The 17732-nt window shown below is 41.5% G+C and overlaps 2 protein-coding genes across 6 annotated transcripts in view; both read right to left on the bottom strand.

The window, feature by feature from the left end:
• The window catches only part of RAB21 (RAB21, member RAS oncogene family), a 31445-nt gene extending 27366 nt beyond the window's left edge, over nt 1-4079 (bottom strand). The window contains exon 1 of the mRNA XM_003481659.5: nt 3666-4079. Coding sequence (XP_003481707.1) covers nt 3666-3815 — 150 coding nt within the window. The 5' untranslated portion in view covers nt 3816-4079. The remainder of the gene's footprint in view (nt 1-3665) is intronic.
• Nucleotides 4080-6486: 2407 nt separating this feature from the next.
• TMEM19 (transmembrane protein 19) overlaps nt 6487-17732 on the bottom strand; it is a 62661-nt gene continuing 51415 nt past the window's right edge. Inside the window, exons 9-10 of one of the 5 annotated variants that reach the window (XR_014803637.1) lie at nt 9360-10502; nt 6487-8014 (exon numbers count right to left, since the gene is read on the bottom strand). Coding sequence is in view for 3 of the 5 variants with exons in the window: in XM_084956358.1 (XP_084812484.1) it covers nt 10469-10502 (34 nt within the window). In the remaining 2 variants the exon portion in view is untranslated. Of the gene's footprint in view, nt 8015-9107; nt 10503-17732 lie in introns of those variants that run through there. The other 4 variants (XR_014803638.1, XM_084956358.1, XM_084956359.1 and 1 more) reach the window with 4 other exon arrangements.

The following is a 17732-nucleotide window of genomic DNA, read 5'->3' as shown; positions in this document are numbered from 1 at the left end:
ACTGATGAGAACACTGAAGACATTGTTACCAAATCTTCAGGTGACGAAGGCAAAATGAGTAGCTAATTCAGGTAGTAGGGACCATGTCTTATTTTTCTTTGCATGCCCAGGACCCAACTTAGTGCCTGGCCTATAGGAGTTCCCACATAGTTCATGAATTCTGGTATCAAAATTCAAAAGGATTTAATTTTACAGGCATCGACCACTGGAGCAAATCTATCAAAACCAACTTTAATGGGTCAAATACATTAAAGACAAAAAAACTTAACTACAGAATCAAAGAAAAAGGAATGTGAGGAATAGAAAGTCTTCCTTTCTCTTCCTTATTTCTTTCCTTCTTTCCTTCCTATCTTTCAAGGCACAGAAGGCCCAATATTAATCAATGTGACAGCTGCCCCAAAAGCTCACAGAACCTTATCTACTTCAGTATTAAAAAAGGATTCTCTACAGGGGAAATAAGAGCCTGCACTTCTTTGCAAAGTTCAAACCACACTTGGAATCATTTCTATAGTTCAAGCTATTATATTTTAAGGAAAAAGGACAATTATTAAATAGTGTCTAGAAGAGATGTCAACGTAGTTGACGTGACTTAGAATGTTAATCTCCAAATGTTACAGAAGATTCAGTTAAAGGAACCAGAGCTGTTTACCCAAGAGAAGACAAAGACTGAAGTGGATGTGACAGCTTTCTTCACCTATCAAAAGGAATGTCACGTGTGACTAAGATTCAGAGGGCAGAACTAGGACCGGAAACTAGAGGTTAATAGATTTTGTCTCTAGTTAGAGAAAAATGATTTGAAAATTAGACCCGGGAGTTCCCGTCGTGACTCAGCGGTAACTTCCAACTAGTATTCATGAAGACTTGGGTTCAACCCCTGGCCTAAATCAGTGGGTTAAGGATCCAGCGTTGCCTTGAGCTGTGGTATAGGTTGCAGACACAGCTTGGATCCTGTGTTGCTGTGGCTATGGCACAGGCCGGCAGCTACAGCTCCAATTTGACCCCTAGCCTGGGCCACAGATGCAGCCCTAAAATGGCAAAAAAGGAAAAGAAAATTAGACCCATCCAAAAATGAACCACCTCAGGACATAGTCTTCCACATTCTATATCAGTTCATCTCACCTTCAAGATGTTCGGACTAAGGTATACAACCATGTTATATATAATATAATAAATAAAACACTGAAACAGTGAACCATAAACTCTCTTTTGTTTGTTTTTGGACTGTGCCTGTGGCATATGAAAATTTCCAGGCCAGGGAATGAACCTGCACCACAGCAGCAATCCGGGATCCCGCAGCAACAAAGCTGGATCCTTAACCCACTCCACCACAAAGAAAATCCACCATAAACTATCTTAGGTTCCACTCAGTCTTTAAAATAGGAATGCCAATGTACTTTACAAAGTTTTTTAAAAAGATAGGTAGTAGTTTTATTAACAAGAAAAAAGGGAAACTTTTCCCCTCGTATCTTATGAAGGATTATCTCCCCTCCATTTAGAAATGAAAAGCATACAAGATTGTGTCCTACGGGTCTCAACAAAGTCGAATTTCTCTGAAAAGCTGTTAAGAAAGAAAAGATGAACTGATAGCTAAGACAAAGAGAAAGGCTGTAATGATGTTTTCATACATTGGTATGCAGCAAAATCCTCAAACCTAGAACATTATCCAGGTACTGTTTGTGACGAGAGTTATATAAATATTAAAATCAGGAGTTCTATGTTTTTGATACTAGAGATCCACCATAACTTCATTCTCTCTGTGTAGAATGCAGTGGTTTCTCTTAGATAATTAAAAATCTTTAGCCTGCTTTTAGCTTCAAGGATGTTTTTAGAATGTATAATGTCATGTAATTTTTAGATTGAAGGGCTAAATTACCTTTAAAAAAAAAATAAAGAGCTCAGTTACAATGGTTTTCTATTTTCTCTAAGATGTGTAGCTCAAAAAAAAACCCCACTAAGGGGTTGTTCACCAATATCCAGAGAGTGTGACTTACTGCTCAAAGTAAGTCAGAACTGGATTCAAATTTCAGCTTGGGAACCATGACTTGTGGCAATATGATGGCCAGCAAATTACTCAATTTTGCCACACTTGTTTCATCACCTGTAGAATGAGGCTAATAAAACTATCCACCTCATAAAGCTGTTATAAGAATTAAAAGACAGAAGTAAAATACCTAGCACAGTAAGAACTAAATGTTAGATATTATTATACTTTACCTAAATAAACTTCTAAACTTCCAACTGACCATAGGTATTTATCCTATGAATTTCCCTGATCTCACTAATAACTCAACTACAACTAAAATTGCATTAAGTGACCCTATACAAAGACATGAGAAAAAAAAAATGCAGTTTCCTGACATTCACTATTTCAGATATTATGCTTTACAGAGGAGTAAAAATAGAACATGGAATCAGAACCAGAGCATCTTTGTAAATTCTAGACTTGGTAGTTTAAAAATAGCATCAAACATCAAATGTCACAATAATTAGGAGATTGTGCATTCTATTAAATAATGTCCATGTACTTATGAACGACACAATCACTAATTAGGATGTATTGTGCAATTGGGGGTAGTAATAATAAAGATAGAGAGCTTACACTGGACCAGGTCCTAAGTGTTTTTATGTGTATTTGCTCTGACAACCCCAAGAGCTAGATATTACTATCAGGGCCATTTTAACAGATGAAGAAACTTAGGCACAGAGAGGTTAATTAACTTGCCCAAGATCAAACAGCTAGTTAAAGGGATGGAACTGCGATATGAACCTAAACATCAGGCTCAAAAGTCCATTAGATTTTACTGCCTCTGACTAAATTGATCAGGGCAGATTCGTTGGAAACTTTTCTTCTAACACGTGCAAACTGATTTCTTTGGAAGAGGGAGACTCCAACCACCTCAAAAGCCTGAATTCACTCCCAATTAATGACTACATTTTAACACTTTTCTGACTAACCATGATGTATCTGCTGATGAAAGGCGGCCCTAAATTACAACCAAAGAAATAGTATTTGTAGCTAAACTGTTAGTTTGAGGACCATGACGTTTCCATGTGAATATGGATCGACCCACATCGCTGAATACAAGTGACCCACAAGTCAGACCTACGCAGGCAGCAATGGAACTGCGTAACCCACACCGGCAAGCGGTCATTTCAAAAACCCTCTGGAGATGAATGTTTTGCCAATCACCATATTACTCGAAGACAGGACAAAATGGAACATGCATAAACACTTAGTCATCAGTAAGAGCTGAAGTTATAAATCACCTAATTCGAAAAATCAAATCCTCAGCTAAATTCCTAATTCCGAAAGAAAGAAAAAGGACCGACACTGGTGGACCGCAGGGTGAAGACACCTAGGGCCTAAGCGGAAGCGAATCAAAGGGGAAAAACTAGTCCACCGATGGGGATTCCACGACATGCGCGGCCACACTGGGGACTTTTCAGGGCCCTTCCACTCCCCTCCCAACAGCCCGTCCTTGTGTCTCCAGGCTGCCCGGACAAACGCCGTCCCCAGGGCGAATTCGGAAAGTGAATCCGAAGGCGGAGGTGACAGGCCTGAGATATGAGAGCCCCGCGACACAGAGAACCGTGGCAACAAAGTCCTCTGAGCCCCGGAGGGGTAGGGGCCCCAAGGCGCCACTCCCGCTCCCCGGGGCCCGCACCTGCAGAGTGGTGATGTGCTTGTCGTTGAACTTGTTCTCGCAGTAGCGCAGCACCAACGACGTCTTTCCCACGCAGCCTTCCCCCAGCAGCACCACCTTGAACGAGTAGGCTCGGGCTGCCGCCGCCCCGCCGCCGCCGGCCGCAGCCATCCCGTCGCGTCCCTAACGCCCGAGCCCTAGAGCCGTGCCGAGCGCCCCACGGCCACCGCAGCTCCTTCACAGCCTCGGCCGACACAGGCCCCTCCGCATCGGCGCCGCCAATCCCGGGCGCCGTCTCCACTCCCTCCTCTGGGCAAGGCCTGGAAGGACCGAGGTAAAGTCCGAGAATGACGGGCCCCAGCCACCACGTCAGGTATCCGAGGAAAGGCAGAGCTGTCCCTCTCCGCCTCCCTCTAATGGCGTCTCCTTCCTCCTACGTCACACTTCGGGTCACATGATCGCCGCGGCCGCGTGCGGCCCCTGGGACGCGGCGTAGATTAACGTGTCTGGATGTGGGCGGGGCTTCTGGGGCCTCTTCCCCACTCCCGCCCCCACCCGCAGTGAGTTGGACGAGAGTGGAGTTAACTCCTGCCGGTCTCGCCTGCAGACCTAGGGTGTCTGCGGGGCACACCACTCTGCAGTTGCTGGGAGCAGGAATAAGGAATGAATAATTTCAAGCAACCCCAGCTCAGGTGGAATGTTGAAGTGCAGAATGTTGTTCATGCCTAGAGAATATTCGCAATGCTAATGACCTCTCCCATCCAGTGTCCCCATAAGCCGAATCTGCCAAGGTGCCGTCAGTATCTTGATAGTATTTCTCTGTGGGGTCCCAAATCCTAGCTATTGAACTTCAAGTTCCCCCAGACCACCTGGACTCTTCCTCATCTTTCAGGTGTCAGCTTAAACTCAAAGGCTTCCCTGACTACCCATCCTTCTCCTTCTATCCTTCCATCCCTTTCTTACCCACCTGAGTTAGGTAATTCATAACATTGGCAGAACCTCTCTAGCAGCGCTTACTTGGAAATTACTTTGCTGAATATTTTTACTAGGCTGTAAATTTGTTAAAGACAAAAACTACGTGAGAACTTGCTCCACCTTTGAGCTTCTGAATCCCAATGCCAGGCACATAATAGTCATTATATAAATATTTGGGAATGAATGATACATTTTAAACCATTATGCCTTGGTTTCCCAGTTTTTCTGTCTTCCATGAAGATCTTTTTTTTCCCTATGAAGGTTTTTTTTGGGGGGGGGAGGGAGAAGGGCTGTGTCTGCATCATGCAGAAGTTCCCCTAACAGAGATCAAACCCCAGCCACCCCAGTGACCCAAACCACAGCAGTGGAAACTTGGGATCCTTAACAACTAGGCCACTAGGAAACTCTGCCCCATGAAGTTTTTGACATACTGTATTGATACCACCTTGATAGGCCTGGCTTCTTTGATGATTGCTTATATTTCCTCATCTGCATCCTCTTTCTTTCATGAAACATACTCTTCCAAGAAACCATACTAGTGCTAAAAGTTTGCAACTAGAAATTTGATGTCATTTAGGCAAATATTTTTTATGAGACTCCTTTTCCACTTCAAACCAGATAGTCCATTCATTCATTCAACAAATATTTGAAGGTGCCCACATATGCCAGGCACTGTATGAACAAGATACAATGCCTATGTCATAGAGCTTACATTTTAGCAGGGAAGACAGACACATTCATTATATAAGGAATGCTTTCATCCTGATAAAGCAGTTCAGCTATGTTGCAAATGTATATGGGGATCCAAATGGTTCAGCATATAGGGGAGGCTTCTGGGAAAATGTTACTTTTGAGTAGGAGTAACCTAGGCAAAAAGGAAGGAGAGCTTTGCAAGCAGAGAGTAGGGTGTACTATTTTTTTTTTTTTTTTTTTTTTTTTTTGTCTTTTTGCTATTTCTTGGGCCGCTCCCACGGCATATGGAGGTTCCCAGGCTAGGGGTCGAATCGGAGTTGTAGCCACCGGCCTACGCCAGAGCCACAGCAACGTGGGATCCGAGCCGCGTCTGCAACCTACACCACAGCTCACGGCAACGCCGGATCGTTAACCCACTGAGCAAGGGCAGGGACCGAACCCGCAACCTCATGGTTCCTAGTCGGATTCGTTAGCCACTGCGCCACGACGGGAACTCCAAGGGTGTACTATTGCTTTCAGATAGGAATGAGTACATGAGGATGAGAAGTGTGGTAAGAATGCAGAGAGCTTCAGATGAAACCGGCATTGGTATGGAAGCCAGGAATCAATACTGAAAGGTCCTTTCAGCAAATGAAGGGTTTTAATAAGGAGATGATATAATCAGATTTGACTTTTAAAAAATCACTCTGGCTGTAATTTGAAAAATGGATGGGAGGGAGTTCCCATTGTGGCTAAGCGGGTTACAAACCTGACTAGTATCCATGAGAATGTGGGTTTGATCCCTGCCCTTACTCAGTGGGTTAAGGATCCAGTATTGCCACTGTGAGCTGTGGTGTAGGTCACAGATGCAGCTGAGATCCTGTGGTACTGTGGCTGGGGCGTAGGCCGGCAGCTGCAGCTCCGATTTGACCCCTAGCCTGGGAACTCCCATATGCCTTGGGTGTGGCCCTAAAAAGGAAAAACAAAACAAAACAAAACAAAACAAAATGAAGAATGGATTGGAGAAGGATGATATTACTTCAATTTACTTAGAATCAGCCATTAAAGAGAACTTATTTTTTTATAAAATATCTTCATGATTGCATCTGAGGATGTATTCTCTATTTCTCTCTGTATTCCTCTCTCAGAGTCTTTGCATGTTCGTGGATTCTTCCAGAATCAGGAAGAGACTTCATTTTTTAAAAATTTTGTTAATTTTAATGATTTTTATTTTTTCCGCTATAGTTGGTTTACAGTGTTCTGTCAATTTTCTACTGTACAGCAAAATGACCCAGTCACACATATATATATGCATTCTTTTTCTCACATTATCTTCCATCATGTTCCATCACAAGTGACTAGATAGAGTTCCCTGTGCTATACAGCAGGATCTCATTGTTTATCCACTCAAATGCAATAGTTTGCTTCTATTAACCCCAGACTCCCAGTCCATACCACTCCCTCCCTCTCCCCCTTGGCAACCACAAGTCTGTTCTCCAGAGACTTCATTTCTTTTTTTGGCCATGCCCCATGGCATATGAAAGTTCCCAGGCCAGGAATCAAACCTGCGCCACAGCAGAGACCCAAGCCACTTCAATGACCACGCCAGACCTTTAATCTGCTTGTGTCACCAGAGAACTCCAGAAAGAGACTTAATTTTGAAGTCTCTTCTGAATTCTTCTTCATATTGGATTGAAAGTTGCCTCTCTGCCTACAATTAATTGTTCCTCATTCAACCTACGCAGCATTTATCTAACCTCTATTCTTTGTGAAACATCTTTATACATATGAAGAAAACTACAGGACCTTCCTTTAAGCCTTCTCTTCTCTTCCCGTTTTAGTATAGCCAGTCCTTTCAACCACCATTCAAATGATATGGATCCCAGATCATTTAACAGCTTGATCATCTTACAACCTACATGCAGTACTTTGAATTTATCATTGAAAAACAATTTTTCTTTGTCTTTTTAGGGCTGCACCTTTGGCATATTTCAGCTAGGGGATGAATTTAAGCTTAGGCTGTTGTCCTATGCCACAGCCACAGCAACACAGGATCTCAGCTTCATGGTAATGCCAGAAACTTAACCCACTGAGCAAGGCCAGGGATCAAACCCACATCCTCATGGATACTAGTCAGATTCCTTTTTTTTTTTTTTTTTTTTTTTTGTCTTTTTGCCATTTCTTGGGCCGCTCCCATGGCATATGGATGTTCCCAGGCTAGGGGTCTAATCAGAGCTGTAGCTGCCAGCCTAAGCCAGAGCCACAGCAACTCGGGATCTGAGCCGCATCTGCAACCTACACCACAGCTCACAGCAATGCCAGATCCTTAACCCACTGAGCAAGGCCAGGGATTGAACCTGCAACCTCATGGATCCTAGTTGGATTCATTAACCACTGCGCCACGACAGGAACTCTAGTCAGATTCTTAACCCACTGAGCCACAATAGGAACTCCTGAAAAACTTTTTTTTTTTTTTTTTTTTGCTTTTTATGGCTACTCCTGTGGCATATGGAAGTTCCCAGGCTAGGGGTCGAATTGGAGCTACAGCTGCTGGCCTATGCCACCGCCACACCAGCAACTCAGGATCCAAGCTGTGTCTGTGACCTACACCACAGTTCACAGCAACACCAGATCCCTGACACACTTATCGAGGCCAAGGATTGAACCTGTATCTTCATGGATACTAGTCAGATTCTTTTCCACTGCGCCACAACAGGAACTCCCTGAAAAACACATTTTTTAATTGTGAAATAAGTTTAAAGTTAAAATAACTTTCCAGGTTTATCTTACATTGGGATTTAAGGAATGTGTTGCAAATGTTCACAGATCGCAGTAAGTCAGTTTGGCATGATTTTGAGCACAAAATGGGTAAATACATACATGTAAACTGTGGCAGGTTGATAATGGCTCCTCAAAGATATCAGGTTTGGGAAGTTTCTATTGTGGCTTAGCAAGTTAAGACCCCAACATAGTGTTGGTGAGGATGCGGATTTGATCCCTGGGCTCCCTCAATAGGTTAAAGCTGTGGTGTAGGTTGCAGTCATGGTTGTGATCTGGCATTGCTGTGGCTGTGGCACATGCCAGCAGCTCCAATTTGATCCCTAGCCTGGGAACTTCCATATGCCATGAGTGTGCCCCTCCCCCAAAAAAGAACTTAGATCAGTCTTGGCATCAATGATGATTGGTCTGTATAAACTTGATAGAGAATGCCACATAAAATAGGAACTCCAGTTCCTTCATTAGTAGGAGCTGCACAAATGTGAGGATTCCTCAGTGAATAGGTAACTCAAAATAGATTCCTGATTGATGAGGGTTGAGGTATGATAGGGTGCAAATTCCAAAGCATACAGCTTCTTTGAACCAAAAACAAGCTTCTTGCCTCCTCCTCCCTGCCCCAACCCCCAAATCCCAACATAATTATACAAGTGAAATCAACTTAACCATAAATGTGTAGCAGAATATTAAATGGTAAAAGTTGCTACAGAAAGGTAATGTGTAGCTCTAATGGCTTCTTTAAGAGGGAAAGGATAATCCCACCAGTTTTGTGGTGGTTATGAGGTTGGGTTTATGGACTACTTTTAATGTAAGTCCTAGTTTTTTAAATGGCCTCTCCTTTCTGTCCTTGTTCTTACACCATTTTTGTGGATTAAGACCAACCTTATAGTATCTGGTGTGACTATCTGGGCACTCAATTGCTGAATTTTGATGAACTCTCTATCATTGAGGAGTCAGGTAATTTTTCATTCATTTGGGAGGGAAAGTGATTGTCCATGCTTTTGTACATCTTTGTTTCATTCATTCATTCTTGAACAAGTATTTATTGTTTAGGTGATCAAGTATTCATTTATTTACTATGTGTCATATATTGTGTTACAAATGTAATCCAGTCAGTCATGGCTTCTGCTCTCATGGAGTTTACAGTCTAATGGGAGCCACAATAATGAACACGATTATAATAAAATATGGTAAATGGTCTAGTGGACACGTACATAGAGCTATAGAACCACACAGGAATCTCAAGCAACCCTGTTGTTCCAGAAGATGAAGTCAGATCAAATGGACACATACCTTTATCTTCAATTTTGTCGATATTTCAACAGATTTGACTCAGCCAGCTGCTTTCTCTTTCAAGCCGTATGTGCCTCCCTTGGCTTCCAGGTCATCACAATCTTCCAGTTTTCTCCTACTTTATTGGTTGCTTCTTTTCCATCTCTTTGCTGTCTTCTCTACCTGTTCCCAACCTCCAAATGTTAGTGGGCTTCCAGACTCAGTTCTCTCCAATACAACTTTGTCTCTGGGTAGTCCTACTCAGCCCTTTGGCTTGAGTAGCTGCTATATATATCTCTGCTAAATCTATATCTCTGACTCCTGATCTGTCCCATTGCACTGGATATGAATAGGCAACTTCCCTTCAACATCTTCACTCAAATGTCAAGTAGACATTTCACAGTATTGTTTAAATGGATACCTCATTTTTCTCCAAAATCTGTTCCTCCCTCCTTTTTCTCACCTTGTTAAATAGTTCTAGTATACATCTATTTGCTAATGCTAAAAGCTAGCTGATATCTTTTTGTTTTCTCTTACTCTTCACATCCAATCCACTACCACGTCCAGTCACTGTGCCTCTTAAACAGATCTTGAATCCATCAAGTTTCCATCTCTACCACTCTAGTCCAATCCACAGTCAACTTTTTCAGACGCCACTGCAATAGCCTTCTAACATGTCTCCCTGCCTCTACTTTTGCCCTATTACCCACTGCAATCTATTCTTCAAATAGATTTAAATTTAAATTTAAAAATAAACTCAAATTCTGTACCAAGACCTATAAAGTCCCCACATGCTCTGAATGTTGCCTGACTCTCCAACTTCATCTACTACCACCCTCTCCTCCTGTCATTATTCTTCCATCTTACATGTTTCAATTGTGCATCTCTCATAGGTCTATTCCTTACTTGACTCTAGGCTCTTATTTGGAACAAGAAAGGTTTATTGCAGGGCCAAGCAAGGAGAACAAGTGGCTCATGCTCAAAAAACCCTGAATTCCTTGATGGTTCTTGGGGAAAAGTTTTTATAGGCAAAATTTGGGGTGAGGGCTGCAGAGTGTGTGACTCTTTTCTGATTGGTTGGTGATGATGTAACAGGGCAGTGTTCTAGGAATCTTGCATTCAGCCTGAAGTTACCATCCTCCATCTGGCTGCCAGCCTTTGTTTCTGCAGAAGAACTCAAAGATACGTTATGTATATCCCTTGAAGAGGAAACATAACCCTGCCCTATCCTGCTATATTTTTTCTTGACTGCTCCTCCTTTGTTTCTGCATTCCCTCACCTTCCTGATTAGGAACTGTTTGAATCTGCTCTTTGGAATTCAGGGAAGGTCTAGAAGGCTCAAGTCTTTTTTTCTGCAAAGATGAAACAGGGGACAGGAAAAGTATTTGTAATTGGGAGGGCCCCACAGGGTCCTGCTTGGTTTCAATACTTTTTTCATACTCCTAACATTTATCTGTTTTCATATGTATAAGCTCCATGAGCACAGATACCTTGATGACTGGCATATCACTGAGTTACCAGGGCCTAGCGCTGTGCCCAACACTTAATAGTCACTCACTAAAGATTTGAGTGACTATTATATATATATATGTGTGTGTGTGTGTGTATATATGTGTATGTATATATATATATATATATGTGTGTGTGTGTGTGTGTGTGTATATATATATATATTGCTTTTTGGCTGTGCCTGCAGCATGTGGAAGTTCCTGGGCCAGGGACTGAACTTGCACCACAGCAGTGACCCGAGCCACAGCAGTGGCAATACCAGATCCTTAACCACTAGGCCACAAGGGAACTCCTTGATATTTTAACTTACGGGAATTTTCCCCTAGTATTTCCATGAGCCACGAAGCATCCTATGTACCAAGAAATGATAGAGATAGCAGAGCACAGTACAAGAGAAATTCCAATTTTTCAGATTTTGATTTTCAGAAGCCCCAGCCACTAGTATTTCAAGCTCTTTAAAAAACAGAGGGAGTTCCTTTGTGGTACAGTGAGTTAAGGATCCAGTGTTGTCACTGCAGTGGGTCAGGTTTGATTCCTGACCAGGATCTTCCCCATGCTGCAGGTGTGGCTAAAAGAAGAAGGAGGAGGAGAAGATATAAGCAATCAGAGTCACTGCTTGAGTAATAAGTATTAGTCAAGGAGAATTAGAGGAATAGCAAGGGAGTTTGACATCAGTGAGTATTGCTGTGGCAGATACTATATGTTTCTCAGACATTTCAGTTCCTTCTGCCTTGCCTTCCTCTTCTATAGAGATAAAAAAAGAAACACTTGAATTCATAGTCTTTAAGTTACAATTGTTATATTGTGACTATGAGGATCAAAATCCTGTACTAAAAGTGGCAGAGCAGTAATTATTTAGAAGTAGTCTTGACTAGACATCCTAATACTGAATTGCCTATCTCTAGAATTCTTATTGAGAAGACAAATACCTAATTAATATAATCCACTGTAGTATGGTTATCTATTATTTGCAGCCCAATATATTCATAACAATAGCATTTCAGACAGTTTTGGGGAATCCAGGACCAAGAGAAACAACTTTCTCCTTCTTCAACAAAGCCAAGACGATAACTAGCTTTGTAAAGTTCACCTGTGTGGACGACAACCAGGAATGAGATGAGCATGGTGAGAAATAAATCTAAAGAAGTAAATAAAATCACATAGAACCTGGAAAGTCATGCTAAAAAATTTTTTAGGATTTATCATAAAACAATGAGAAGTCCTTTAGGACAGTGACCAAAAGTATGGTCTACAGACAATCAGCATCAGCTTGTTAGAAATGCAGATTCTCAGATTTTCAGTCCTTATTCCCATCCACAACTCCCATTAAATCAGAATTTCTGGGGACAGGACCTAGGAATCTGTGTCTTAACAAACCCTCCTTGTGGGGAGTTCCCGTTGTGGCTCAGTGGAAACAAACCTAACTAGTATCCATGAGGACAAAGGTTCAATCCCTGGCCTTGCTCAGTGGGTTAAGAATTCAGTGTTGCTGTGAGCTGTGGTGTAGGTCACAGACGTGGCTCAGATCCCATGTCACTGTGGCTATAGTGTAGGCTGGCAGCCGTAGCTCCATTCATCCCCTAGCCTGGGGACTTCCATATGCCTTGGGTCTGGCCCTAAAAAGCAAACAAACAAACAAAAACCCTCTTTGTGATTCTTACTCATGCAAAATTTGAACAGCACTGATTTAGGAGATGGGCTTAAACAAAATGAGAGACAAGGAGGGATCAGAGTCCTGCATTTCTGGTTTAGGCAACTGACAAATGGTGATGCCTTTCACTGAAATAAGAAACAGAATAGAGGGGGGAAAATGGTTATATTCTCTTGTTTTGAGATATTTTTATTTTGAGGGCCTGAGAAATTCCCAAGTAGCAGATTCCCAAGTAGAAATTCCCAATACCTAGTAGGCAGTGGCTTTATGGGCTGATAATGAGAGAGATCTGGGTTTGAGGCAAGGATAAGAATCATCCACATAGGTAGGAAAGTAGATGAGAGCACACAGGGAGAGTATGTAAAAGTGAGAGGGCCCAGAGCCTAGAATAGAACCCTAAAGAGCACTGACTTTCAAGGGTTAGGCAAAAGGAGAGGAGCTGCAAAGGATACCCTAGGAAATAAAAGGAACATCAGGAGAAGTCAATGTTTTGTTTGTTGCCTTTCTAGGGCCGCACCCATGGCATTTGGAGGTTCCCAGGCTAGGGGTCCAATCGGAGCTGTAGCCATTGGCCTATGCCAGAGCCACAGGAATGTGGGATCCGAGCCGCGTCTGCAACCTACACCACAGCTCATGGCAACGCCAGATCCTTAACCCACTGAGCAAGGCCAGGGATCGAACCCACAACCTCGTGGTTCCTAGTCGGATTTGTTAACCACTGAGCCACAATGGGAACTCAAGAAGAGAATATCTTTAAAAAGAAGGAATCATGAAATGGTTTGGAGAAACCAAGTTAGATGAGGAACTGTGAGTATCTACTGGTTTAGGTACAATGTAGTAATTAGAGATCTGGATTTAACAGTTTCAGTGGAAAGGTAGGTAAACTTGCAATGCTCAGGAATTAGCTAAAAATGGTTGATTTTGGAAATGTCTATCACATTTTTCATCTCCAGATCCTAGAATGTAGTGCTCAATTCACCTATTAGTTAAAATAAATACAGGGGGAGTTCAGTGGTTAACAATCCGACTAGTAACCATGAGGTTGCAGGTTCGATCCCTGGCCTCGCTCAGTGTGTTAAGGATCCAGCGCTGCTGTGAGCTGTGGTGTAGGTTCAGATCACGAGTTGCTACGGCTGTGGCGAAGGCCAGTGGCTACAGCTCTGATTCAACCCCTAGCCTGGGAAACTCCATACGCCGTGGGTGCAGCCCTAGAAAAAAAAAAAAAAAAAAGACAAAAATAAATAAATTAATTAAATAAATGTGTAAGTAAAGCTAAGCCTATAAAACACAGGTTTGTGAAATGCTCTTAGACATATGGGGCTTTGTCAAATAAAATTGTCAAAGCATTTTCCACTTTAAGCATGTAATAAGAATAATTAACAATAGAAAGAAGAATGGTTATCATCTACTGTGAACTTTCTATGAACTAAACTCCTTTTTTTCCTTTACTTGCGCCTTCAACAACCTTTGCTGAATGCCAGACAGATGTTTCTCCCTTCATGGAGCTCATGGAGGCAACAGAGAAACGATTACGATAAGGTGTAGTGGCCATATTTGATGCCAATGCAGCATCCACAGCTCCTTCTCCTTTCAATTAGAACCTAGTCCTTGCTCAGGTATCCACTCTCTCCTGTGCAGCCCATGTGCCCTAGTTTCTAGTTGGCCCTGATCTCTTCTTCCAGTGGCTCTTTCTAGCTTTTTAGAGGCCACTGTTCATGCACGTGAAGCAGTAGTTCAAATGCTTCTCCCTGGCAAACAAAACTGAGCTGTAATTGCAAGCATTGGCCACAAAGGGGCACAAGCAGCTCAATGAAATTTACCAGGTTGGCTGGCATACATTCAAGACTGTGACTCAGAAGACCCTCAACGTGAGACAAAAAAGGAAACCATTGGGAGATTTCCTTCTGAGTTGTAGAAAACAAGACTGTTCCAAGGGTCATATGGGCTAGGGGAAGGGAGAAGAGACCATTCCGAGCCATTTATCCCTAAGGTGCCCATGCTAAGTAAAAGTGTCTCAAGAAACTCTCAAGAAATTTAAGCCAAAGTTGCAGATTCTCAAAACTTACTAATTTATACTAAAAACAGACAATCTCAAGAGTTAAAAAGGAGGGCAAATAAGCCAAACACTTCAATTGTAACGTGCATATTATATTTCCATTTACAAATTGTACTTGTATTTTGAAATAACCAGAACATGAGATTGTATCAGATGGAAGTATGTTTGACATAATTGGCAACAGAATTATGTACCAGCAGTGTGTACCAAGGTACCTCACTAAAAATGTTCAGTGCAGAAGAGTAACAGTCTGTGTCAGTCTTGATTTTTAAAACTAGATGTCAGTAGTTAAATGGAACTGGAAGTTCTAGAGATTTGTCCCGTTAAACTAGGCCTGAATGACTCTACTTTTTTCATCTTCCTGAGAAACAAATCAGTGTAGAGATGGAAAGGCCTCTTAACAGAGAAATTGTTTTGGCCTGGCGAAATAATTTGGCTGAGGGTTCTTATGAGAGATTTGTGATGTTAAAATTGGAGAGCTTTTTGATAGCTGTGGATGGCCTAAATGGGAAATTTACAAGTAGTACACATATAAACCAAAGATTATAGCATTCAGTACCACTTACTTGAGTGCTTTCTCCTCTTGGCTATTCATTCATGCCTGCTAAGTTCTCATTTAAAGAGACTATTGGATTTCCTGTTGTAGCTCAGTGGTATTGAACCCAATTATTATGCAAAGGACAAGGGTTCCATCCCTGGCCTCGCTCAGTGGGTTAAAGGATCCGGCAGTGCCATGAGCTGTGGTGTAGGTCACAGACAGGCTTGGATCTGGCTTGCTGGGGCTGCAGTGTAGGCCGGTAGCTATAGCTCCAGTTCGACCCCTAGCCTGGGAATTTCCATATGCCGCAGGTGCGGCCCTAAAAAGACAAAAAAAGTAAATAAATAAAAAGAGACTATTACTCCATTCTTTCATACCACTTTCTCAATACTTCCTAGTATGTACCATTGAATATTATAATTACTTATTTATCTGTACTAAAACCGTAAGTTCTATGGTAGTAATGATCTGTCTGCCTTCCTCTTCATTATATCCTGTGTCCAGAATGCCTGGAACATGGGAGATGCAAAAAAATGGACCAAACCTCCCCAAAAGCAGCTCTCTTATGACTTTATTTTCAATAATCTTTTTTTTTTTTTTTTGGTCTTTGTACCAAAAACGTCCAATTCCTTGAACCTCAATCTTCTGCCACCACCTCTCACTTCCATCTGCATAGATATCTCTTTCTTGAATTTTTGAGATTAAATTCCAATCTTGTATGTGAAGGGTGGAATTCCGTGAGGTGGGGCCAAGAACAACTGCTAAAGAAGGAACACTGACAGAGGGGCTGTAATGCAGGAAATTCTCCCTGTCCCCAGTCCATCTGTCAGCCTTCTCTTGGTCTCTCCATCCACCCTCCTTCTAGCTCCCTCATACCTCCACCCTCCTCCATCACTAGGTTTGCATTTCATATTGAGCATTTAAACTATCTCTTAACAGCCTCCTTAATTCTTTTATATCTTTATATTTCCACTGCATCATCACAGAACACTAATCTTCAACTAAACTTCTGGAAAAAATTTCCAAGCCAGCTATATTTTGTGCATCAACACAAAATCATGGTCATCAATTTCATTCTTGGGCTACCTATTAATGCCCTTACTTTCCTGGTTTCAGCTTCCTCCCCTCTCATTTAGCAAGAATTACAAACTTTCCTCAGTCTACCTTCAGTCTTAATTTGAATTGTTCTGTCTACCCTTGTTATCCTTTTAGTGTCTATGGATGTGTTGTGATCTTCCCTCTTTTATTCCTGGTATTAGTTATTATGTATTTTCTCTGCTTTTTTCTTTACCAATTTTATTTATTTTTCCAAGAATCAGCTTTGATTTCATGGATTTTCTCAATTATTTTTCAGTTCTTAATTTTATTGAATTTTAATCTTTGTTATTTCCTGCCTTGTACTTGCTTGAGTTTAACTTGCTCTTTTTTTCCTTCCACTTTCTTAAGGTAGAAACGTAGACTATTGATTTTTATTCTTTATTCTTTTCTTTTTTGTCTTTTGTCTTTTTAGGGCTGCACCTGTGGCACATGGACGTTCTCAGGCTAGGGGTCCAATCAGAGCAGTTGCGGTTTCCTCTGAGAATTCCCTTTTTTTTTTTTTTGTGATCTTTATTTTCTATTAAAAATATTTATAATGGCTGCATTCAAAATTTTAACTATATTTTCATTTTAATTCTGTTAAAAAATTGTGTATTTTTTTCATTTCCCTTGAGATTTCCTCTCTGACCCATAGGTTGCTATGGAAGGCAGAATAATGTCCCTCATCTCCCGCCCCTCAACCCCCAGATGTTAATTCTTGGAACTTCTAAATATGTTAGGTTACATGACAAAGGGGGATTACAGTTGCAGATAGAATTAAGGTGTCTTATCATCTGACCTTAAAATAGTGAGATTATCCTGGATTACCCATGGTGGGGTGGGGGGTGGGGGTGATGTAACTACAACAATCCTTAAAAGTAGAACCAGATGCAGAAAAGGAGATGTGATGACAAAAACAAGGTCAGAGTGATGTGATCCACTATTACTGGCTTTGAAGATATAGGAAGGGAATCATGAACTAAGGAATACAGGTGGCTTCTGGAAGCTGGAAAACCAAAGAAACACACTCTTCTCTAGATCCTCTAGCAGGGATATAGCCCTTCCAACAGCTTGGTTTTAGCCCATTGAGACCCATGTTGGATGTCTTAAGCTATAGTAAACTGTAAGGTAATAAATTTGTTTTGTATTAAGCCACTAAAAAAGTGGTAATTTGTTACAGCACCAATAGAAAACTGATACAATAATTTATAAATGTGCCATTAAATTTCCATGTATTTGAGGATTTGCCATGTATCCTTCTTTCTGCTACAGATTTATAATTTGTTATGGTTTGAGAACATACTTTGTATGATTTTTTTTTTTACCTTTGTTCAAATTTGTCTCATGACCAAGAATCTGGTCTATGGTGAACACTCTTGTGTGTATTTGAAAGGAATGTGTATTCTGCTATTTTAGGTCAAGATTTTAATTAATGTCATTTGGTTCAAGGGTATTGATAGGGTTATTTTGGTCTTTTGTCTATTCTATACTGAAATCTCTAGGAGTTTCCCTGTGGCACAGCAGGTTAAGGATTTGGAGTTGTCACTGCAGCAGCTCAGGTTG

This window comes from Sus scrofa, chromosome 5, assembly GCF_054392235.1.
Source record: "Sus scrofa isolate SSC_HxYL_T2T_F1_AM1 chromosome 5, Sscrofa_HxYL_maternal_Yorkshire_Landrace_v2.0, whole genome shotgun sequence".
NCBI lineage: Eukaryota > Metazoa > Chordata > Mammalia > Artiodactyla > Suidae > Sus > Sus scrofa.
Note: the sequence above shows the minus strand (reverse complement) of the source record. Positions and strands in the feature narration are given on the sequence as shown.